Here is a 26323-nt window from a genome sequence, read left to right as displayed (position 1 = left end):
ATGTGGAGGAGCAGGGTTATACATACTTTTCTGCCGTACACGAATCGTATTCACGATTGGACTATGTCTTCGTGCCAGAGGCAGTGGTTGGGAGGGTGGCGGAGGCAGAGATCCTTCCTAGGGGTTTATCGGACCACTCCCCAGTTGCGCTCCTTTTACGGTTTGGCCCTGCGAGGCCACACTTTCGGTGGCGTCTCTCCCCCTGGCATTTACAGGACGACCACAATAGGGAGCATGTGGGACAGGCCATTGATCAATACCTGGATCTCAATATGGGCTCGGTGGGGACCGCTGCACTGCTGTGGGAAGCTATGAAGGCTACTATTAATGGAGTGGACATCTCTTATTGTTCAGAGGCGCGACGGGCTTAGAAGGAGTACTTGGTGCGCTCGGAGGCTCATATTCTGGAACTGGAATGTGCTGGCAGGGAGGCAGGGGAGCCTTGGCGCGTCGACAATTGCTGGTGGCGAGACAAATGCATGCGGATTTATTACTAGATGAGGCTCATTCGGCATGGCTGCCGTCCCGTAGTAGGATCTATCAGTGAGGTGATAAGTCCAGTAAAATGCTTCATCGTCTGTGTCAGGGGGCTACATGTTCCCTGATTCTCCCTGGGCTTCTTGGGCCAGATGAGCGTACGCTGGGTGACCCCTCCATTATAGCGGAGGGCTTCGCGCACTACTATGCGGATTTATACGCTCCACGGTAGTCCCTGCCGGAGGACATGGTCCGCCGATTCATTTTGGATCTCCCGCCCCGGTCTCTCTCTGATGAGGCTCGTGCAGAATTAGATCTCCCGCTCACAGTGGAGGAACTGGGTACTGCATTAGGGGAGCTTAACTCCAGGAAGGCCCCGGGACCCAACGGACTCCCTTGTGAGTTCTTTAAGAGATATTTCTCCAAACTGGGACCCCATCTCCTTAGGATGGTGGAGGAGGCGCGGGAACATGGGTGCCTTCCGCGGGATTGGAGACATGCCGAGGTGGTCGTTTTCCAAAAGCCTGGCCGTCCCCCAGACCAACACTCTTCATACCGCCCTATTTCGCTCCTTGATATTGAGGCCAAGATTTTGGCCAAGGCCTTGGCCACTCGCCTTCGCTCCCATATGACCGCGCTGGTCCACCCGGATCAGGCGGGCTTCATGCCCCAACGGGCGACATGACACAGCATTCGGTGGGCATATATTGCTATAGACATGATTCGGAGGTTGGATATGCCAGCAGCTCTTCTTCTAGCGGATATGGAAAGGGCTTTCGATTCCCTCAGCTGGACCTATCTCTTTGCGCTCTTGGACAACTTGAATTTGAGCCCACGATTCTTAGCTTATTTAAAACTTCTCTATACACATATCACAGTAACGGTCCGGGTTGCGGGAGCTGTCTCCTTCACATTTCCTATTGGGCGGGGCACCCGTCAGGGATGCCCGTTGTCGCTATTTATTTTTGCACTCGCCATAGAGCCCTTAGCTGCTTGGGTGCGGATTGATGCACAAGTGAGGGGCTTCGAATGGGCTCAGGGTTTATCGGACCGCATCACGCTGTTCGCGGACTATGTCCTCTTTTTTCTGACTGACGTTAACAAGACGGGCCCCAGACTGCTGCATACTACAGAGATTTTCGGTGAAACGTCCAGTCTATATATGAACGCCAGTAAGTCCTTGCTGTGGACGCTGGAGCGACCGGTGGAATTGGGCGCCTGGGCCTCTGCGGTGCAGGTCACCTGGGTCGGTGTGAATTATCTGGGGGGTTTTCTGCCTGATTCATCAGGGGAATCCTGGGACCGCAATGTGGCTTCGGTTTGGGCGCATGTGCGTGATGAATTGAGGACCTGGTCACATATGCCCCTTTCCCTCCCTGGTCGTTCAGCCATCTTTAAAATGGTCTTGTTGCCGCTTTTGCTCTACCAATTACAGAACTATCCCTTCCCGGTCAAGCCCTCGTGGTTTTGCCAGATTAATTCAGTCCTGGGACAGTTTCTTTGGGCGGGTAAGGCACCTAGAGTAGCGCTGTGGAAGTGCTTTCAGTCCACGTATTCTGGGGGGCTTGCCACCTCGGATGTCCAGTCCTACTATGTGGCCTCGCAACTTCTGATATTGAACGACTGGTGGTATGGGGACCGCTCTGACCCCGATTACGCGGTGGAACGGTGCCACATGGGTTCCTCGTCCTTACACATGTTCTTATACTCTGCGTCTCTCCGCAAGACTGTCAGGGTAGTTTTCCAGGTGTGGAGGCAGGCTCTGCGCAGGATGGGGTGGTGGGGTAAGCTGACGAGGGAGACTCCCCTCAGGTCCAACGGCAGACTGCCGCAGCTTGCGGGCTTGGAGGGATTCCGAGACTGGGATAACATCAGGATCTCAACACTAGGGGACGTAATGCGCGGTACAGTTTTGAAGTCGTTCCTGGATCTTCAACAAGAATATCAGATGCCAAAAACGCAATTTTTCAAATACTTGCACTTTAGGCATGTCATTCTTCCCAGCGTTGCGGAGTTGGAGTCTCTCCCCGAATTCAGTCCTGTTGAAGCTAAACTGTTTATGGGTGACCTACAAGACCATAAAATCTCTAAAATATATCAAACCCTGGTGACTAATTGTCCTAATACACTGCATAAACTTAGGGGGCGGTGGGAGGACGATCTTGGTCCCCTGGATGGGGAAGACTGGGCGGAGGCCATTGCGTCTCCTCGAGGAGCAGCTATAGCCATGCTCCTTCGATTGATCCAATTCGATTATCCTCACCGCGTATACTATACTCACGTCCGGCTGTGGAAGGCAGGCTTAATAGCGACTCCGGTGTGCCTACGATGCGGTTCTACGGATGGTACCCTGTTTCATACGATTTGGCAGTGCGCTGTGCTCGAAAAATCTCCTTCGATTGATCCAATTCGATTATCCTCACCGCGTATACTATACTCACGTCCGGCTGTGGAAGGCAGGCTTAATAGCGACTCCGGTGTGCCTACGATGCGGTTCTACGGATGGTACCCTGTTTCATACGATTTGGCAGTGCGCTGTGCTCGAAAAATTCTGGCGGGACCCTGGCCTGTCTGGCTGAAATTTTGGGGTGGGAGCTCCCTTACTCCCCAAAATTGGTGCTGCTAGATGTAATGGAGGGGGGGGGGATATCTATAAGCGTCACCTGATTCTGCTGTGCTTTACTCTGGCTAAAAGGGACATCGCTCGTAAGTGGAAGGCTAGGGCACCACCATCACTCTTGGCGTGGAAAAACGGATTGGATTTCAATATGGGTTTGGATGTTCCTATTTTTAAGGCTTGTGGCTGTCCATTGAAGCACTTTAAGATCTGGAAGAGGTGGGCGACCTATAGGGGCCTGGACCTAGAGCCCCCTGCGGTGGGGTATGTGGCAGGAGTGGTAGATCTGGGCATGTTGGGTCCTGCAGACTCTACCTTTTATATGCAGACACATTTGGGTTTCTAATTATATTGTGCAAAGACAGTGCAGGGGGGTGGGGGGTCTTCTTTTGTTCTTTGGGTATTTCAGTTTTTGTATAACATTAATATGACAAAAAGTCAACGCAATATTTCTTGTGTATCATGTGGCAGTATGTCTCCGGGTTACAGAGCTCTGCATAGTATTTGACAAGTGACACAATAAAAACTATTGTTAAAAAGAAAAAGAGTACAATAATTTTCAGTCTGATACCCAATTAGTCTGCTCTTGCTCAGATAGAAATTTGGATAATCTGCTAAATATACAGCCTGCTGTCCATAGCCCTTGTAGTTTGGATTTAAAGTCTGCATTCCATCTTGTTTGTTAATTATTGAAATGGATGATTTGTTAATTACAGTCTTTTGGGGTTTGTGTTGAATATAATTGAGATGAAGTAGGATCGCCTGAAGTTCGTGGTCACAATCACGTTGGCACAAAATTTGAAAGTTTTTGCAGAATTTTTAGAATAATGAATGAATTTATAATCAAGTAAACTGTTTATTTTCCCGGTTTGGAATCTGTGCTTGTAGTGGGTTGATTGATTATATATATTCCTTCTAATGATTGTTAACCTAGGTTGGTTAATAGATTGTATGTGTGATTGCTAGTCAGTAGGTTATTTTTTATAATTGATTAAAAAAAGGCACTTGAATGTTAAAGATTAGATCTGGAGAATCTTCTGTGAAGCCAGATTTATTTGCAGGAAATAGGTATTGATTGAAATCACCTGTCAATGTGAAAAAGTTGTGTGCATAATACTCTAAGACCTGTTCTAGTTCCTCCAGAGTTCAGAGCTATTTACATTTTTCCTTTATTAATGATAGCAGGAAATAGACATTTATTACTATGATTTGTTTCTTTTAATGATCTTCTGGTGATCTCGTGATTTCTAAACTGTTACTTATTAAGGTTAGGAGTCTCCCGCTCGAGTGCACTGATATAATTTTTGTAGCCATTATTTCATGTGTGCTAAAGTTAGATTGATTTTTCCTAGATTCTTGAAAACAAATCACTTGCTAGTTTTTTTTTTTTAATTGGAGACAATTCTTGCCACTGGAGTGATGGTGTCTAGCCACACTTCCGATATTCCATGAACAGATAGAAAAGTTTAAAGATTGCATGGTGGTAGGGTTGCTGCATGTGTTAGGGCTGTTGTTGGAAATGGGGTTTGTACTTAGTAGCGAGTTGTTGGTTGGGCAAAATTGGAGCGACAACTCTGTGATCTGCTTGTCAAAGCTTATTATGCAAGTTCTTTTGGATGAAAGTGGTGTACTTTCCTGTCCTTTCCTTGACTTTTTAGTTTTAAGAATGTGTGGCTATTTGATTTTTCGACTGAGACGTATGTGATGCACAGCACAGTCGCACACAGCAGGCGCCAGACCACGGACCAAAGTTCAGAGTAGTTCTTAAAGTAGTCATGCAGGGTGTGCTCTGATTTGCTTCGCTTTTTGGTAAGAGCAGGGCTCTCAGGTTTCCAGGGCCATGCATGAGCGCCTCATTTGGTCCCGATATGCTTGCATTCTGCAATTTTTATTCCTGTTCTCTCTACTATAAAATCAGAATTTCAAGTCTCAGAATGCAAAGAAAAAAACCTGTGTATAAAAAGCTTCTCACACATGGTCCTGAGAATCTTGCGATCTTTGGTAATAGCTGTGGCTTCGTGATTGGCTCTGGGACGAAATAAATGTGTAGAGGCAAAGCATTAAAAAGACAGGGGCTTCCTGTGACCAGCTCTTAGTGTGGCCACATCCGGTCTCGGTCCTTTGTGTGCAGGAGCTAATGAGATGCAGGCTTGATCGAGACACGAGCGGCTGGCAATTATGCAATAAGAGGGGAAAGCGTGCAAAAGCGAAAAGGCACATTCTTCTCTCTTAGCAGGAATGCTGGCGTACTCTGTGCAAAAGGGCCCTTGACTTGTTTTGCTTTCCTCCTACTACTGGCTAAGTTGCTGACAGGGTGCCAGATGGGCTCACAGAGAGCAGTACCGTCGCAAACACGAAGTGTCCACAGGCGCGCCGCCTCTACGGAGAACCTTTGCACCACAGGCGAAGCGAAGCCCCTCGCCCGACAGGACACAGCTCTGCCTCCTGTCATGGCAGGCCCTGGACCATAACGGCCGCACTGCGCCCATTCCAGGAACCATACCATACTTGTGCATCTGCCTTACTAAAAACACAGCCAACAATAGTCGTATGTGGTGGTAATTGTTGGCCGCAGTTTATTACTTATTACATAGTCACACTTGTACAACTCCCCCGGACATCCCCTTGGAGGCCGGGGTCATAAATCATTGTCACACATTATTGCCAATGCGGTATCGCGCATTGTCAGCTGGACATCATAAATCATGGGCCATACATCATTATCCATCATAAATCATTCTGTCGGCCCTTCCTTTGTTGCCATAAATCACTCTGCCTGATCACCATAAATCAGTAGCCATAAATCATGGGCATAAATCATTCTGTCACCTGCCATCACAATTTCGTGGTCATAAATCATTCTGCGTGAGCATCATAAATCATCACCCATAAATCATGGGTCATACATCATTGGTATGTCATAAATCATCCTGTCACAATCTGTCCTCCTTCCGCTGTCATAAATCAGTCTGCATGAGCCTCATAAATCATCAGCCATAAATCATCGGCTGGCCATAAATCACTGGTTTGTCTTGTTTGCTCATTTGCAACTCCTAGGGTCGTAAATCACCCTGACAGCTCGTAGATTGTTCTTTGTTGTTAACCACGCCCCTTTGCGTGTGGGGGGTAGCCTTTTCCCCGGAGTTAGGCCCCAACTCGCTACCTTGTTAGTCTCTTTTGTGCCCCACCTTCTGGCGGGGGCTGGGCTGCGAGCGCCGTCTCCGTTTGCTACCCCGATTTTGTTAGGCGCACTCACCCTGCCGTGCGGCATCCCAAAGTGAGTGGCCCTCCTTCTACACACCGCCCCGTCGGTGTGCTCCCATAAAGACCAAAACACTCGTTGTTTCCGCCACGCCGCCAGGGAGGCTCACGTCTTCCTGCGGCTCCCCCCTCATCTGGTCAGCTCAGACGGTAATCTTCCCACAAGCGCAATGCTCCGTCTTCGCCCTTACTGCCTTGGCACACCTGTGTCCTTCTTCGGTGTCGACCAGTACTGTCTCCTCCCGGTATACATGAAATCAAAATTGAGAGACAGTCAGATGCCTCTTGTGGAGGCGAAATAAAGTATACCTTCATCACACAACATCCTCTATTGTGCCCCTGTCCGACAGTGTTTAAGTATCGCTCTGCTTTTCGTTTTTTTTTTTTTTGTTTGTTTTTTTAATTCTGACATCCCACACTCTGCCGCACGGCAGTACGGTTGCGCCGATTGCTTGTTCAGGGCCCGCCCAAACTCCGAATGTACAGTGGCGGCGCTGCATATGTTCCGAACATATGCTTCGAAATCTGACCTCGCCCTGCCCTCGTGATCCGCATATTCTACGGTCTTTGCTGCAGGTATGCTAACACAAGCCCTGTGTCACTGCAGACCAGCCTACCGGAAAAACGCTCATTTTACAGGCGCCTAGCGGCTGGGGCGCGCGGTGCTGGAAGGCACCCACACATGCTTACTTCTACTCCTGGAACGACCCAAAAGTCTAGAGGCGCTTTCGCTGCGCGCAGGAGCTGTTACGAAGGAACACATTTATTTATTTTTCTTTAAATTTTTTTTTTTTTTTTTTTTTTAATAAATATAACCTCGCCAGCCTTTAGCGTATTATGCACCCTGGTCCCCGAACCAGAATTCGGTGTGTTTAAGATATATATATAAATGTATTAGAGGGCCACCATAGACCAGTTCATTCTTTCGCGAGGGCAATCGTTTGGAGTCCTCTCTCGCCCCCACAGGCTGCCCCGCACTGCGTCGACAGCCAGAATGGTCTTTTTTTTTTTTTTTTTTTATATACAAAATGATGAAAATTTTTTGAATGGAAAATGCGGGCAACGCTCCCGCTACCTCTCACATGCTAAGCGACCGCTCTATCATTTGAGCTATCATCCCTGCTGTTTATTACATTACGCCTATACTGGTCGCGACAGCGCTCTTAAGGGGCCTTTAGCAATCCCCATAGCCCTCTGTAGTGGGATGGGGCCTTACATATACTGGTCCAGCCAAGGCTCTGTCTGGCAATGACTCTCTGAGTTTTCATGGACTCAATATCCCTGAAGAGGTTCCTGGGAACACTCCATTTCGGTTGTAAATATATATATAGCTTTTTCCCACAATATATTCGTGTTTGTACGACAGCTGTCGAAACTCGATACCCAGAATGGTGTTTTTTTTTGTTTTTTTTGTAAAAGATGGCGTTTATTATATACGTTGATATACGCCCACATGATGCGCGGGTTGCTCTTTGGTGCAAGTACCTGGTGAGCAACGTGGCTCACTTCCGGGTCTGGCGTTAACAGAGCCGGTCGACCCAACGTATCTACTTTTCTTTTTTTTTTTTTGCAGACATTTGCACTGTATTTCAGCACAAACTCGACCCGAAGGTATACTGGCTCGGACGAGTCTGCCTCCCAGCCAGGTAGTGCGAGTACTGTTCATTCTCTTGTCGGGACGTTTACTCCGACGACTCCTGCCAAAACCATTACCTTAGCTGCTAGCAAAAGGAGTTTATCTTAAAAGCGCCTGCACTCGTGCCGGAAGTGTTCAATGGGGCAAGCTCGTGCTTCCTCGTAGAGCTGACTGCGGTGCGCGCTCGCGGCATCTCAGCATCTCAGCTCCGTACTGCCGTGGTCACGTGTCACTGCTAAAGGTGAGGTGCCGTGGTACGCCTGGAAAACTGTAACATCATTAAAGTACAGTAAATTGGCACCGATACAAATGAAGATACTGATGTGCTCTTTGCCTTTCTGTCTCCCTGACAACCCGCCCCGGACGGTAAATGCACAGTCATTGATACGAATGAACTATCAGCTGATACTGGTCATGATCGATGCATTCTTTACAACCAGGAACCGCTGTGAGCGCCCTACGTATTTTACATTGTACAGTAGACTTGGAAGGCTGCCAATGATCATGCACACGATTACAGGAGCAACAGTTAGGTTTCGCAAGGACACATTCATGTCTCTCGTAGGCGCGGGGGATTAATTCATTCGCCCAGGATCACAGGATGTAGCGTCGACCCCGAGGCTCGAGCTTTGGTTTCCAAGCTCAGGAATCGGCGGCGTAGCCGAGGCACCGTCTCTTCTCCCCAGCACGGTTAGATGCTTTACCCGGCTTGCCTCTGACACCCTTTTCTTTCTTTTTTTTTTTTTTTTAAATTATAGCGCGAAATCAACCCAACGGTATTGGAGCGCTTTACCTAGCACCGCATTGACACCACACAATCAGGCACGAGGGGATTCGACGTTGCAGTGTCCCCAGCTAAGAAGTCCCGGTCTGTAGGAGTTCGCACCCTTAAACTCGTCGTCCGAAGTCGGGCGCCTCAACCCATTAGCCCGTGATTCCCCTAAAGTATCAGAGCATTAGTCCCATCGACCATTCTTTGCCGATAATGTGTGTTTACCGAGTGCTTCTGCCGCTTCGAAGCTCTGTACCTCGTTTTTCGCATTTTTTTTTTTTTTTTTTACTCTCTTCAACCATACTCAGGTTACTGTCCTTGCCAGACTATAACGCGGCTGCCAGCAGCACCAAACCTAACCTCAATGTGTTAAGAACGCCCGCCCCCAGCCATGACAACTTTTTTTTTTTTTTTTTTATCAGGAGCCTAAGCGTGAAAGCCCCAGCTTGCATCTGTACCCGCGACTCCTGCGCCCTCCGCACTTATGGCGCGAAATTTAGCATTCCGCTGGGGGGGGGGGGACAGCTTTCAGATCGGAGCGCTCGGAATGATGCCGGTGCACTAAAGTGCTTATCCTAACTTCTTCCCTTCTTTCATCTATTTGTTTAGTTATTTATCTGTTTATTCAGGTAGTGGCGCGCTTTAACATGCTCGCCGGTTACTGTGCGCATTCAGGCACGAAGGGGGGTTGGGTGAGTTCAATCGTCGGATGGTATTGGCGCCATTTATATGCGCGCCGGCTAGCGCATTAAATCACAGGTTGTGGGCGCGACCCCAAGTGTCGAACTCTGGTTTCCCGCACCAAGGTCGGCAGTCAAGGCGACGGACAGCATCCGCTCCCCCGCTGCGTGAGCCCTTTTCCCGCTACTGCATAGGAGGGGCTCAGAATAACAAAGGCGCTGCGTTAATTTAGGAGCGGTAAGAGATGACTGAATGCCCCATCAATAGTTCATGAACCTGCCCCCAGCCTTTTGATGTACTGTACATAAGCAGCAGTTAGCCCACTGCATATAAATGTTTCCAACATCCCCTACTTAAGATCGAACCCATGTTCCTAGGCGATATATAACTCTCACGTTTTCCTCATTGTGCTATCTTGCTTGTACCGCAATTTAAGCCATGAAAGACACTACTACACGTTTTCCCAATTTTTCTTAGTCAGGAGGGGATTAAGTGATCAGCTCTGAACTGTAGTCAACCGCTCTAGCCACTACGCCGCATCTCCTCTTAAGTTACGTTGCACCCGCAGTGGCTCTTTAATACAAAACAAAGCAAAGGATCGTTTGTAACGGGGTAAATTGAGGTAGGGCACATATCCTGCACATCATCTCTGTAACCCAGCCGGTGCTTGAACAATTCACCAAACATTCCGTTCTCTCGCACGCTATGACAGTCAGGAAGGTACTATTATGCTAACTCGCGGGGTGATCGGCCTGCAACGCCGCCACTCCCCCACCTTTAGTCCTTACCCTGACACGCTTATTGGCAGCAAAAGCGTCCTCGACTGCTGCCCGGGGAGCTGAGGTCTTGCCCGCATCTTCCTGCCTCGCGCCTCAGTCCACTCTGCCCCGATCCTGCAGGCCCCAGCGGCGGCTGGAGCCCGTGCCGCCGTCCGTCTCCTGGTGACTGGTTCTTCTTGCCGGCCGGGGTCCATCTTCGCTGCTCCCGAGGTCGCGACGGAAACAAGACGGATCCGAAAACCGTTGGCGGCGCTCCCCCAGCTCCCATGATATGCAAGTGGGCTGCTGCAGGGGGGGGCGACGCCTTATATCTCCCCTTCCTCTTCCTCTTCTCCCCATTGTTCTTGGAAGGGGGAGGGGGCGAGGGCCTGAGGGCGTTTCGCCCTGCGGCGCTTCCCGCCGACGAGAACCGGTTGTTCCTTGCCGGGCTCTGGCGGCCATTATGGCGCCGGCCCTTGAGCCCCCTTCGGGGGCGGCCTCTGCTAATCCAAAGCGCTCGGGTTTGTTTCATCTACGACGTTTGGGACTAAGAGAGGGGGAGACTCAACTCCCTCTGCCATCCCGCTCTAGCCTCAGGTGACATTTGCAAAGCCCAAGAGACTGCCCTTCACCCTCTCTGGAGGGTCCAGGGAGTCAGAGCACGGCCTGGAGGTGGTAGACGGCACGAGACCGGGCGAAGCAGAGCTTTGACCCGCGTGCTAGTCGCCCTGTCTCATCTCTACAACGCACGTCACCGTCCTTGTATTAACTCAGGCAGTCTGTTTCCCTTACTCCAACGCCACCGTGACGTGAACATAGTGACCCCAGGTGAGTCCAGAGTTCCCATATGCCATTAGTCCTAGTGTGCCACCGACTCGCTGTGTGACATTGGGCTAGCAGCTCCACCTTCCACGTGCCCACCTGAGTTACTGCGATAGTGTATAAAAGCCTTGCGCCTCCTTTCCGAGGCAGCAGAGCGGACCCTTAAAGCCGCAGTGGACATTTCATGTACTTGTGTCAGTTTTAGGGTGGTTGTTTGGTGACGCCGCAACAGTTGAGATTAACATATACAGTCCAGTACACCACAGTATGAACTGGGGCAGAGGTCCAGACTGCTCTGGCCACTTCCAGACATTGAGCCTCTGTAGTATCTTCATGTAAGGTTATTACTGTTCTCCTGTATCTTGTAACTAGCTGCTCAGCCAGTGTGAGAGTTCCATGTGGAATGTTGACGTGACTGGAATGTTGGAGGTTGGTGTGGTGTGAGATAGTTGAGAGGATGGGCTGAACAGCTAGCAGGCTGCTCCTGGTGGGGCTATTCTATGGACTTTACTAACTTAATAAATACGCTTAAGATCCATTCTGGCTAGGTCTGCTGTGTCACATCAACTTATGGAACCAGGTCACTTCAGCCTCATATAGCTATAACTTTAAATGAGAAGCCTGTCTTTTCAAATGCCCAAAAATGTGTAAGCTGGAGGGCCAGGCTTGGGGTTCAGGCCATTTGGCCCTTCTAATGCTGTCTTTGGTAGACTCTGGGGGAGACTTTTAATGCTCTGAGAGTGACTTTGGTCACAGAATAGCACCTGGAAGCAGTGAGTAGGAGCGCTCTGTGTGAGCACAGGTTGGACAGGTTATTTATGTTCAATCCAAAAAACGATCTCTGGGAACCAGAGGCCTGATGTATCACCCATTTTACTGTCACAAAGGTCAAATTAGGGCCTTTACAACCCCAAAATTACTTTTTTAAAGGTATCAAACCCAAATTGTGATTCGGTAACATGTTATCGGATCACAATTTGGGATTTAGGATAAATACAGAATAGGTATTTTATTTTGAAGGGGCGTGCAAAGGGCATCTTTTACAAATACACATTTTTTAGCTTATGTACTAATGTTTTATGACCATAATCCTGCCGCAAAGCCTTAATATTTTACTCCCAAATCAAGGTTCTCTTGTACAAAGATTCCATTTAAGGAATTTGAAATTGTGGACACATAACGAGTCGCAATTCACGATTCCTTAAATGGAATGTACAAAAATGGCTTTGTTAGAGGTGGCCGCATTTTGTGCAACGACTTCTAATGAATCCTTTGGTATTTTGAGAACCAACCTATGTATTACTAGGTTGGTTCTCAAAATTCTGATTCATAGTGGGTCGCATTTGAACCTACCTCATTAATATGCATGAGGTAAGATAAATTGAGACCCTCTACGATTGGCTACAATGACAGGGATGGTGAAACCGTTTTTTAGGTCTCGCCTAGGCATCGCATCTGCTGTCTCTTCAAGACATGCTGTATTCAGGATATGTGTAACTGCAACAAATGATGGACGGAATGCTAAATGATTCAAACATTCTCCCCCAGTCAAGATATCTGGGTTACATCCATCATTCTTTTGCCCACTACGCCACCCCAGTTTGGACCCAGCCATATGCAAATCAGTCTTGACCCTGTGCCTCATGGGAACAGTCCAGACCGAACTGCCAAGCCAGGTCCTCCCCGGACCGAAAACAAGCATCCTGGGACCGGTTTCGGGGTATGTCACCCATCATCAGTCAGGCTAGCTTGAATCCAGTGGCACAGTGAGCAAGAGACCCACGTCTGGGCATACCCTGCCAACTTAGGGCGAACAAAGCAAACACAAGGAGATGATGGACGGAGCGTGGAAACTTTTCAGACACTCACCCCCAGTCACAGATCTGGGTTGAATCCATCATCGTTCTTTAGCTCACTTCGCCACCCCCAGTTCAGACCCAGCCATATGCAAATCAGTCTTGACCCTGTGCCTTAGGGAACGGTCCAGACCGAACGGCCAAGCCAGATCTTCCCTCGACCGTAAACAAGCATCCTGGGACCGGTTTCCGGGTAAGACCTCTCATCAGCCAGGCTAGCTTGAACCCAGTGGCACAGTGAGCAAGTGACCCACGTCTAGGCATACCCATCCCACTTAGGGCGAAAAGTGTAACTGCAACAAATGATGGACAGAATGCTAAATGATTCAAACATTCTCCACCAGTCAAGGGATCTGGGTTAAATCCATTGTTCTTTTGCCCACTACGCTACCCCAGTTTGGACCCATCCATCTGCAAAATAGTCTTGACCCTGTGCTTCACGGGAACAGTCCAGACTGAACTGCTAAGCCAGGTCCTCCCTGGACCGGAAACGAGCATCCTGGCACTGGTTTTGGGTTATGTCACCCTTCATCAGCCAGGCTAGCTTGAATCCAGTGGGCAAAGTGGGCAAGGGATCCACGTCTGGGCATACCCTACCAACGTAGGGCGAACAAAGCAAACACAAGGAGATGATGGACGGAGCGTGGAACATTTTTAAACACTCACCCCCGTCACAGATCTGGGTTGAATCCATCATCGTTCTTTAGTTCACTTCGCCACCCCCAGTTTAGACCCAGCCATATGCAAATCAGTCTTGACCCTGTGCCTTAGGGGACGGTCCAGACTGAACGGCCAAGCCAGATGTTCCCTCGACCGTAAACAAGCATCCTGGGACCGGTTTCCGGGTAAGACCTCTCATCAGCCAGGCTAGCTTGAATCCAGTGGCAAAGTGAGCAAGGGACCCACGTCTGGGCATACCCTGCCAACTTAGGGCAAACAAAGCAAACACAAGGAGATGATGGATGGAGCGTGGAAACTTTTCAGACACCCACCCCCAGTCACAGATCTAGGTTGAATCCATCATCGTTCTTTAGCTCACTTCGCCACCCCAGTTCAGACCCAGCCATATGCAAATCAATTAAATTGTGACAGGCAGGTTTGACTTGCCAAAATATATTGGGGGCAAATGTAAAGGTGCAATCTTTATCACACCAGGTAATTACCAGGTGCAATAAATGTGCATTAGATGTATTGACAGGACCATAAATTGCAGAGGCACTCACAATCGAGGCCTGAAAGTAATATGGAATAGCCTAAAATAGCTGCAAGAAAGTACACAACATACACACCAATATGCGTAAAGAGGAAATACCCCCTGTAATTGAAATAAGTAGAAATGTACATGTTATGAGAAGATGCAAACCAAGAAAATGTTGATTTACTAGATGGCGGTCCAGTGACCTCCACAAGTTAATTGTATCTTCCTAGAATAAAGCTGTAAGTGATGTGCGCAATGCTACTTTTTGGTTTTAGGGACACTGGAGACAGTTTGGTGTGTTTTGTTTATATTGGATGTCACTCGGATTTGATGGATTTAGGATGAGGCTAGTATGTGTTGTAGTGCTCTGCCATACATGTTACAGACGATGCAATGCGCAATATTGTTGTCAAGCCCAAAGCTCCCTGACGGAAGGCTTAAGGTCTGATTAATTACCCTGTTGCACGACATTCAAGCAAGTCCTTGGATGTGGCTTTCAATTGAGTTAATCTTTTTCTACTAAGTCCAACACAAATCCTTAGTGGAGACTTCTTGAAAGATCTGTGGCCTGATTCTGCTGCACATTTTAGGCTGGATGGTGGTTGCGAAGTTATTTTGCATATGACTTATGCACCGCTTGAGAGGTTTAGGGTTCTGATTATTTCTTTAGCCAACAGAATGTTTGTAGGTTAGTTTAAACAAACCTTCAGTGTCCTGATCCTCTTGTATGATTTAATGATGAAGCTGTGGTGGTTGTTTTGTTTTTTTCCTTAATGCCCAGGTCCCTACTTTTTCCCACTAGAACTTAAGTCATGCTATAGACCTATATGTTGTGGTACAGGAGAAGGGGTGTTGATATATTGTATCCCATGCCTCACACTCTCAATTGTTTGTCCACAACCCTATGACTCTTATGTGTAGGCTTGTTCATGCTCTTTACTTGTTGCCCTTTCTTAGAACCAATGGCCTGAAGAAGCAGCAGGAGATTCTGGCTGAGAAACATGCACAGTTTGCAGAGAAGTATCGCAGGAAGCCTCCCAGTGAGGACACACCAAAATAAGACCTGCATAAAATGAGAGGCAAAGGATGTCATATCAGGACGTGAAGACTACCTCAGTGCCCACCTCTCCCTGTGCAAAGCGGAAGTGTGTATCCTGGACACTTTTCAGTGCACCTCCACTCCAAGAAATCTGTGTGTGTCCTACTGACTGGAGATAGCAAATGCCAAACTTTTTAGTAGTCAAGAAAATAAAGCATCAAATGGTGCAACATTTGACGAGCCCTTGTGTCCTGAATGGATGAGCGATGGTCTGAAAAGTCAAAGAAAATGCAAAATACGCACTAATCAGCAAACACTCAGGAAAATAACTAACACACAGAAACACATGGACACATATCACTGCACCAACATTGAACAGCAGCCATACATGAAACAACAAACAATTTCTGAGTAACTAAACCACACACAATGCAACAAAGCCAGTAAGTAAAAGGCAGCGGAAACAAACATGTGCACTGGGAAATAACCACTCGGCTACAATTGCAATGAACAGAAAGCTAACGCCAAGCAACACAAACTGAGCTGCTAACAATGGCTGGATAACTAATATACCATAAAAAACACAAGAGGAAAACAACTTTTTACAGAAAACACACACCAAATAACATACCCTGAGCATCAAGCACACACCAAATACTATCCACAGACTACTAAATGTATAACAGCAAAGAAACACACAAAAAAGTCTAGAACGAGAATCAAATATTACTAAATTATTGGAAATACATCCAATAAGCAAAAAGCCAATTTCGAAAAACATAGAACAGAATATGTAGTAACACACACTAACCAACACACCCCAAACAGTGCGCACAGATAAATGACAAGCAATAGAGCGAGTACTTAAAATAAACTCTGAGAAAAAACACACCGAGCAAATACAGCAGAAATACACCCACTTGCAAATTACATCGAGCACAGAGCAACAAAGACAGTACAACACCAAATGACCAATGAAACCTACAACGAGCAACAAACAATCCTGAATGAACTGCGCAACTTACAGTGAGCAATGAACATCCACAAAGCAACCATTGTTCTCAATAAAAAATACAAATTGCATAGTGTGCAGATAAGCAACATATACCAACTAACAAAGAAATGTACACTGAACAATAAACACACACTAGGCAGCAACAAACACACACTAAGCAACAGACACTGACAACATTCATTAGGTGAGAAATACATACTGACCAAAGAATGCACACTGTCACAAACACACAAATTATCAAACATACAATAAGCAACACACATCTAGCAGCGAACAATAGACACATACTACACAAACACACACTGCTCAGCGAATGCTAAGCAAGAAACGCTTACTGAGTAACAGTTATTCCCCAAGCAATAAACACACTGAGCAACTCAGTAAACAAAACACACACAAACATATCAACCAAGCAAACATTGAAACGCAAATATTGAGCACCGAGCCAGATAGTAAGCAACACATTCCCAACAATAAATATTTATAGCATATGCATATGCATATGTAATAAAAACTGAGCAACAAACAGACTGAAATAACACAACAAAACAAAGGTGGAACAGAAAACACAATGTGCACTAGCAGATACTAAGAAGCATGCAGCAACAAATGCAAACCATGTAATAAACACTAAACAAGCAACAAACACACTCCATGTAGTGAATGTAAACTAAGCAAATAGCAACGAATACACCATGAGTATTAACAAAGAATAAGTAGAATACCACACTGAGAAACAAAAACATGCAGACAAACCCATACTGAATAATATACTGTCGGAGGGATGGGCGGAAACAAAATCTAGGAGGCCTGAAGTGTGGCTCAATTTTGGAGTACTTTATTAAAAGTTACTGGTAACGTAAAAGGAATATTGAAGTGCTAAGGGCAGGTATGGTCTTTGACTTTTTCCACCAGACACTCTTCTCTTTTCTTTGTCCCTTTTCCCGTGGTCTTCAGGTGTCTGTAGTGACTGTGGTCAGGATGTTGCCAGGACGACGGTCCCCCGGAGTCTCCCAAAAGAGAAGAAAGTAGCGGTAAGTAGGATGTCCGTGCTTTTGTGTTCCCGTCACTGCACCAATACCAAGGTGGACCAAAGAAAAAAACAGAAGTTTTTTGTTTTTAAAGAGTTTTATATAGCGCAAACTTGACCCGAAGGTCTCGGGTATCAGAGCACTTTACATAGCACCAGTTGCGTTACATGAGGACACTTTCATTTTTTTTTTGTTAGACATGGGGAGATTAAGTGATTTGCCCAGAATCACAGGATTTTCAGCGTCACTGCGGAGACTCGAACCCTGTTCCCCAGATTCGAGGTCGACCGCCCTAGCCGTTAGGCCAACTCCTCTCCCAGTGCTACCTATACTAGGCAAACTATGGCATACCGGTTCAATCTTAGATCCCCGTTCGGTACAGGGTTTGCTCTATCCCTGTACTCAGGGACTATGCTGTGCACCAAGTGAGAATTATCAGGGCCTTTGCGAGGCCGGCAGGGCTCCTCTGCTCAGAGAGCAGGGCAGGGGAGGAGTGGTTTGCCCACTCCAAGTGGGCATGACTCTTTGGCTGGCCCTCTCTTAAGTTTCCAAAACAATTTACCTTATTTACGCCTGCCTTTAATTCACAAATAGTTTACAGGTAAGCATGAGCCCATTTACAGAGATGGATATCTCTGCGACAAGCATGGAGACCTTTACTGCCATAAATCCACTAAAGCGTTAGGAAAAGGGATGTCTCAAGGCATGACTTTCCTTAAAAGTTTGGTAACACCCAAACCTGGAAGATTTTCAGCATTCTCCAACGACGATCCAACATGTTCTCACCATGGAAATGATCTTAGATTTACTACAGCGCAAGGCTGGCATACCTCGTCTTCCGGGTTGTGAAGTAGAATGTGTCATTGCCATATTTGGGGATGGTGTCTGGGAGGGGCTTTTGCCACAGGGAAAAATATTTTCCCAACGGATAAAAAAGTGCATTTGCATAAGGGTATCCATTCCCCCTCTGCCAAGTTCTCTGTGGCAGAAAACTGCAAACAGGACCAATGGAAACAAACGTTAGACTTCACAAGATTCCCAATGGAATTTGCAGGGAAACCTATGACGGGGCAACCTTCCATGCAGATTTAGTGTGGAACTGGTGAATTCCAAAAAGTAGTTAATTTGCACCTACGTATACAAAAGAATCTGCAGGTACAAATTTACTAGTCTTTTCGTGACTAAAACCCTGTGCAGCAATCACTCACAAGTAAAAGACTGAGCAAAACACACACATCTACAGCAGGCACACAATAATTACACACTGAGCAATGGATACACATTAAGTACTATATGGTAAAGAAGAAAAGAAGGAGTCTTAGAAAACGTACCTTTATGAACACCTTCAATTTTAAAGCAGTTTGCAGTTTTTATTTTTTAACATGCATGAGTGTTTTACCATAGTAGATCAGTTTGCCTTACAGAATTAAGAGGCATTTATTAGTAGTAATAGTTTTCAAAAATTATCTTGGAAACATTCATGCCACGCCATTCTGAAAACAATGCTATTAGTGAACCAGGAGGCAAGTCATTTATAAGGGTGCACTTTGTGTGTAGCCTTGGCTGTTATATAATTGGAACAACAACATTATAGTTTATTAAATAAAACACAAGTGAAGGTTTTGTACAGTACACATCCTGAACTTGTATATTTTATGGGGCTGCCATATGTGGTAATGAAGAAATAGGAGGCAAAGTGAAATTAACCAATTGCCTAGAATCACACAATTCCGTCAAGTGGGGAAGCCAGGACTGATACCAGGCTTTCTAGTTTCACATTTTCCAGTTCAGCCACCAGTTGAGTGTCACGTTCCCTTTCTCGTTTTACATTAGAAGTTAATGGTTTGACTTTAAATCTTGGTGCATGTGAAGAGGGTTGGTGGCAGACAGATGTCACATAAAGGCTCGGTTTGTTGTTCACATCATACATCTGCTTTGCGTCCCGCTATGTCCACCTTTCATCACCCTGACACTCGCACTGCGGCCCTCAGGCATGTTATAAATAGTACTTGGCGGTCCCCGGGCAAATGTTTGCGGCTGTGCTAGACTTTCAACCTGATCCCATTGGATTCATTATGGAATCTTTCTGAAGAGGGCGGGAGCAGCACTTAACCTTCTGTTTACCCCCCTCTGTACCAGGATGTGGTGCTGCAGGAGCGGGTGCTGAGGACACTGATTCCTCATGGGGTGGCTCAAAATCTACCATAACCTACCAAGAGGGGCCCAAGCAAGCTGACTACAACACTTAATCCTGCCACTGTCACACATGTCCACCATTCTGCAATGTCCCCAGAAGCCTTCTAGGTAGGCCGGGTGTGCCTCATATCGGCCTATATCCAATGTTGAGGCCAAAATTATTACAAAAGTGCTTGCCCTATGACTCTCCAATGTTATCAAATCCATCATTCTTCCTGATTAGGGTGGGTTTGTCCCCCGAAAGTCTACCAGACACAACATTTAACGGTTACAAAATGCTCTAGTACTCACAGATCAATTACAGGGCCCATTATTTTTGTTGATGTGGGCTTCGAAAAAGCCTTTGACTCTGTGGAATGTTATTATCTATTTGCAGTACTCAGGAAAGCCAATCTGGGACCCAGGTTCTGGAAACATACCAATTTTCTATATACACCAAATTAACAGTTAGGGTCCGCGCGGGCTGGGACATGTTACACGCCTTCCATATCCAAAGAGTAATGTGACAGGAGTGTTCACTCTGTGTGCTTCGCTATAGCTTTTGAACCCCTTTCCAAATGGCTAAGAATAGAAGTCATGATAAAAGGCTTTGAATGAGCTCATGGGTAGAAAACAGGGTGTCACTATATATGGACAGCCTACTAATATACCTCGAAAACCCACAAGAATCCAGCCCTAGAGCCCATCAAGTATGAGCGATGTCAGGTACATACTCGGGTTCAAGGATCAGTCCTTCGAAAATCTATGGTATATCCAATCAATGCTGAACAATCAGATAAACAGTGACCCACTAGTTTAAGAGCTGTCATAGATGGCTCCAAGTATCTCAGGGTATGCATTCCTAGAGATGAGTCAAACCCCTGGGAATGTAATATACTGGGTCAACTGAATAGGTTACTAAAAGAACTCTCCTGATTCAATCTCCCATTGTCGCTAACGGGGAAAGCAGCTATTGTTAAAATGGTCTCCTTGCCAGGGCTCCTTTATCAGGTACAGAACTACCCGTTCAAAGTCAAAAACCCTTACCCGCACCAACTACATGATCAGAAATCTCTTCAGGAAAGATGGTGCATCTAGAATAGCAACGACCAAATGTTGTAAAACGCAGTTTGATGGTGGCGGTGGAACTGCGGACGTCCAAGCATACTATTGTGCAGCACACCTGGAGGTGATGAGTGAATGGCTTCATCAGTCATGGCTAGAACCAGCACATGCAACAGAAAAATGGGTCATGGAGAAAGAAATGTTCTTACACTTCTTGTATGTGGCGAGGATTGCCGCTGCCACTAAGAGAATAATAGGATTATGGTGAGAGATGCTGCAAATAAGGGATCGCACAAGAAATTAACAGAAGTAACCACGTTATGGTTAGGCAGTATGTTTCACTAAGGCAGCGCTCTTAATCGATTTCAAGGTTGGAATAATTTAGGAATCACCAATCCTGGGAACGTTGCCTCCCCCATGCATGCATGTATGCTCATTTACCAACAATGCCATGCAGAAGTATTAGATTTATGAATACATTCAGCTTCTGCTTGTCTTTCACTCATCCATAAAAGACCTGACCAACTTATTTCAACCCCATGAAGGTCAAGTTCTTTATGAGAAATATGGAGCACAAGAAAATATCCAGCTTATCTCATTCCTTGAATAAACGCAGCGCAGACACCTTTGCCTCAGTCAAGTACACTTTGGGACCAAGATGTAGGAGAACTCACGGATGAGGAACAGGAAAAGGCCAGAATGACACCACAAGATGTAGCAGTTGTCACTCATTTCAGAAGGAAACTACTAAACTTACTCCACAGAGTATATGTCACTCAACCGAAATTATGAAAATCAGGCAAAACCCAATCCCCTAACTGCTTGAGGTGCGACAGTGGGCCTGGGGCCTTTATTCATACTACATGGCCATGACCCGTGATCCAACCCTTCTGGCAAGGGGTTACGCTGAGGCAAGTAAAAATTAATCTAGACCCCAAACTCACCCTGCTTCATATAACCTCAGATCTCTATATAAAGAGGTACAAATCAACATTATTCCACTTAGGTTTTGCAGTTGTAAAATATGACATTGCCAGGGCTTGAATAAGTGAAAATCCAGCTGGGCTGGAGACCTGGGCAAGGGAATTAGATAATTGTATGCCACCAGAAGCAGTGCTTAATTTGAAACTGTGGTTTCCGGTGCTCAGCACCGGCACTTAATTGTCACCACTGGCACTTATGACAGCCTGCCACGTGGTGGCGCTGTTTGTGTAATTTGGATATGAGAACACCAACAGTTGTTCATTAGTTCAATATGCATTAAAAATGACTAAACATGCGACCCAAGCCCTTCTTTTAGTTTTGAAGGCATGGAATAGTCTGAATTGTCACACCAGAAGGAGTGTGATGGTTAATAGTTGTGTTTTTACTGAAACTGGCTGCGCTGGCGGGGGCAATGTGTGGTGCAAGCTGTAGTGAGCTCCTCATGAGAGCAATGGCGCCTATTTTTTTTTTTCTTTTTCAAATTATACACTTGAAATCCTAATATACAGAAGCTTGAGGCTCTTCTCAATAACATTCCAAAATGTGTGGGTGAACAGGTGGAACACAGGGGTACTGCACAAAACCCAAGAGATACATTGCAACAACGTACCACACCGATGACAAAACCCTAGGCATGCACAACCGGTCACAGACAGTACATGTCGGCGGCTTTGCAGCGAGATATACTTTATTGCAATACGGTAATATACCTTTTGACATACAAGAAAAGGTTTGCATATGTAACACTCGAAGAGTTGCATAAAACTGTGTCGTTGTATGACACATAACCAGGGCTTTAAGTGGGATGAAAAACCTGAGTAGTCTCTCAAGGGGGCGTTGCCAACGCAATTAAGGGCGTGGCGTAAAAACACATAAGCTAAAAATGTGTGCTTAGCATAGTGTGATGCCCGACTTGTATTTTGCTGTTTCTGTTATTGCATCCATATATATGATACAACAAATAACACTACACCTACATCAAGCCAGGACAATTGGCTTTGTCAATGGTTGTTAGTTGCATAAGATAAATAAGCAGCAACTATGGCTTGTATATAATATTGAACAAGCTTCCGCTTAAAGCCCTGGTGGCACCATGACAATTTTGCTGCTCCTGAGTTTCCAAAAGAGAAGGGAAATCCAGAAAGAAAATGACTCTCTTTAAAGGATTTCCCTTCCCCTACAACGCTCACCTGGCATGACATCAGGCCGTAACTTCTCCACTGGTGAGAAGAGAGCAGTGTGAGCACGCGCACATGACAGAGCCCAATAGAGACCCGTTTTGGGCTAGTGTGACCTACCGCCCGTAAATTTCACGGACCGTCCGTAATTTGGACCTCACGGTCGTTGTCCTTGAGGATCCCTTTTACGGACTCCTTTTGTCTGTAATTTTGGGCCTTGCAGGGAACAGAGCTGTCCCCCTGCGAGAGGACTCATCTCCCTGATGGGGCCGCCTCACACTCATCCTCGGAGCACAAGAACAGCCGCACCCGCCCATTGTCTGCCTGCGGCTGATTGCCACATACAGAATGACAATGGGCCAGTTTAGGCTCTTACAGCATGTGGTGGCCTCCTCCTGCTGTGGTCTAGGGCAGGGCATTCTGTTAGGGTTAGATGGAAGAAATTTACAAACCAGACGTGCAAAGTTGAAAAGAAGAGGTTATACTTCTTACACAGTCTCATCATTTTAGAGCTGAAGCATTTTTATAATTATATAAAAGGTAGGAAGTTGCTGCTTTATTTATTTTATGCCACTAACTTCCATTGACAACGCCAATAGGCCTGGCTTGTTGTAGGTCTAATGTTACTGGATGCAATGATAGAAACAGTAAAATACGAGTCGGGTGACACATTATGCTCAGCATATATTTTAGGGTGAGGTGTTTTAAGCCACGCCCTTAATTACATCAGACACGCCCCTTGGAGAGAGACCCAGATTTTCCATCCCCCTTAAAGCCCTGGAAACAACACCATGTCACAGTCACCTTGCATCCTGGCACTGGCCATTATGCATGACTCATGACTTCCACGTTTTCAGATTGCCTATGTGCAGGGGCATAGTGAACCCTCCCCCACCCCACCCACCCTTTGCTTTAGGAACTACAGTGTGGGAGAAGTTCTAGATGGCCCTCTTCTGTCTGCAACTGGATGGGTGAAAGATGGGTGGCTAAGTGAAAGGAGAATGGAGAGAGAAAGGGAGGATGGATGGATGAATGTTAGCATGGATGAATAATTAACAGAATGATGGGTGAATGGGTGCATGGATGAGTTAAAAGAAGAGTGTAAAGATGGATGAATGAAATAATGCATACATGAGTGAAAGGGAGGGTGGAGAGCTGGAAGAAAGGATGGATGGATGATGGGTGAGTGAAAGGGTGAATGGGTGGATGGATGAGTGACTGGGTGGATGGATGAGTAAGTGAAAGGATGGCTGGATGGGTGAAAGGGTACATTTTTGGATGGATGGGTGGAAGAGTGGATGATGGATGAGTGAAAGGATGGCTTGGGTGAAGGTAAATGGTTGGGTGGATGGGTGGAAGAGTAGATGGATGAGTGAAAGGATGGATTGAGTGAAAGGGTGGATGAATGGATGGATGAGTGAAATAATGGATGGAAGGATAGATGATGGATAGGTGTGCAAATGGTTGAAAAGCTTGGGATATGGATGGGCACACAGATAGAAGGACAGAATGAATGGTGAAAGACTGAATGATGGATGAAAGAATTAATAGAATCCATTTTGAGTGACACCCAACTGCTACTTGAATGTTATACTAGTAATTGTAAATGTTTGCATGTTTTGTTTTAGGTGTCAGATTTTAGGGAGAATCTCATAGTGCCATGAGCTGTGCTTGAGATGTATATTGTGTTTGTAGCAATAGGCAAGTCGTAAAAATAAACTGTGTAATAGTTAATTGACAGTGCATTCAGGGCCGGACTGGGAACCACAACCGGCCCTGGCAAAGTGCTTGCCCCCCCCCCCGGCATGGGGGGTGCTGCCGAGCTCTTTGCCAGGGCTGGTTTTCGGCCGATTTTGTTACAGGGCCGATGCTGCAAAAACGGCCTTGTAACATAAACGGCCCCCAGGGGCCCAAAACCGGCCCCCACCCGTGCTGCGCACTGGAGGATTGCCCGGTGCCCGCTGCGGCCAATCTGGCCCTGAATGCATTCTTTAAGAAAGCTGCAGGGAAAAGCATCTTTGTGACTTCAGCATGTGCAACTCTCTGCGAAGCCCCCATAAACAAAGTCAGATTCCATATTTTAAGTTCCACTTGCTGAAACACCCATAATGCGTTCCCTATAGTGGGTTCATCACAGCAATCCTCCCTTTAGTTCGCCTATGTGTGCCGCTTTACATTTCACAACGGCACTCAGATATGAGATGCTAGTAACAAAGTCTATCCGAGCAGATCTTCCTGGCCACCAAACATTCCTGCTCAGGACCATGAGTTGTAAACGAAATATCAGAATGGACAACCCAATGCAGTAACCATATAAATAGATTATTATCATATGAAATACTGAAAAAATGTGAAGTTCACGATTGTCTCAACCTAATATAAAACTTATTTTGACTTGTACTTAATTGGTTGTCTATTTACCTACTTTTATACTATCGCGCAACTTCCTCTGAATTGTCTGTAAAACTTACCTTTTGTCCAGAAGTTTTGTCCTGAATTTTGACCCGCTGTCCTGAATTTGCACCCATGCCAGTTGGTCACCCTATTCGAGGCCCCCTTTAAAAAACTGCCAGTGCTCAGCACCGGTGAGACCCGCCCACTTAAAGCCCTGCACGTAACGTTGATTAGAAAAATGCCAATAAACGTGCTTGGTTTAAAAAACAAAACAATCAAACACTGAACAGGAAACACATTGAACAATAAGCACAGTGCGTGCAACACTAAGTCTTAGAAAACGTGAATAAATGACACATTTTGAACAAGCACCGAGATGAGCTCTGTCTACAAACAGTAAATGAAAACACATTGACCCCAAAAGAGCTACACTTTCTTAATGACAAGCACACAGAACGAAAAGCAAACGGCCAACAAGCGGGCATTCATCGCACGACAAACACTACACAGCCTGCGCACACACGAAGCAAGCTTTAAACAAAGTCATTGAACAAGTCATCACTTAACAAAACACCAGTGCAAACACAGTCCACAACAAGCAAACAACCCTAAGTCAGAAGCATTGAGCAATGAACGACTAACACTAAATGAACAGGAAGCAAACGGACGAAAGCAATGAACATACAAGCTGGGGCAAAACTAAGGCATGTTGAAAACAGCGAGCAAGAACTGAAAAACAAGGTCTGAACGTTAAATCCATGAATAATAACCAATACAAACACAGTATAGTGCAAAGAAACACTGTCCTGCTCAACCAGCTGCACATTTTCTAAAGTAATTGCACTTCTGGGATTATTTCCCCCCAATTGTGTCTAGAAGAAACTGACTCAGTATTGATTAAAATTGAAAGATGCATTTTGCAGTGGCTTCACCTTCAAGGGTAGCCTTCCCAGGTGTGCAATGACCAGAGAGAGACTTAACAAAAGGGCTTACTAGACGTGTCTGTCCTTACACTTAATCGTGTTCTGCTGGGACTTTAGTGAGTGGCTTTCCAGTGGTAGCATTTCCATTTTACTGCTGAATCTGCCGAGGGTGCACATTTCTCTGAGTGGTTCTCAAAATTGAAATCCCGTTCAGGGGCTCGAGTGCTACCCCGCTCTCTGCTGACTTCAAGGAAGCATTTCCGAGGGGGGAGTGTGTTCCCTTGGCCTTGAAGCGTCATTTTTATTGGCTCTGTCACAGTTTCTGCCGGGGGTGACAGGTGTCCACACTCCCTGACAACATTGCAGAAGAAGGGAAAGGAAAGATGACTTGGTCAGCAAATTCAGATCATCACCAGTGAAGTAAACCATCTGCCAGTTCAG

At 46.2% G+C, this 26323-nt stretch overlaps 1 protein-coding gene across 2 annotated transcripts in view; it reads left to right on the top strand.

The window, feature by feature from the left end:
- DNAJC4 (DnaJ heat shock protein family (Hsp40) member C4) overlaps positions 1 to 15349 on the top strand; it is a 442464-nt gene extending 427115 nt beyond the window's left edge. For both annotated transcript variants that reach the window (XM_085626034.1, XM_085626035.1), the window contains exon 7: positions 15036 to 15349. In XM_085626034.1, the coding sequence (XP_085482160.1) occupies positions 15036 to 15138 (103 nt within the window). In that variant the 3' untranslated portion in view covers positions 15139 to 15349. The remainder of the gene's footprint in view (positions 1 to 15035) is intronic.
- Positions 15350 to 26323: the final 10974 nt, after the last annotated feature.

The sequence above is a fragment of the Triturus cristatus genome, chromosome 9 (assembly GCF_964204655.1).
Source record: "Triturus cristatus chromosome 9, aTriCri1.1, whole genome shotgun sequence".
NCBI classification, from domain to species: domain Eukaryota; kingdom Metazoa; phylum Chordata; class Amphibia; order Caudata; family Salamandridae; genus Triturus; species Triturus cristatus.
The sequence above is the reverse complement of the archived record's forward strand: the minus strand, read 5'-3'. Positions and strand labels throughout refer to the sequence as shown.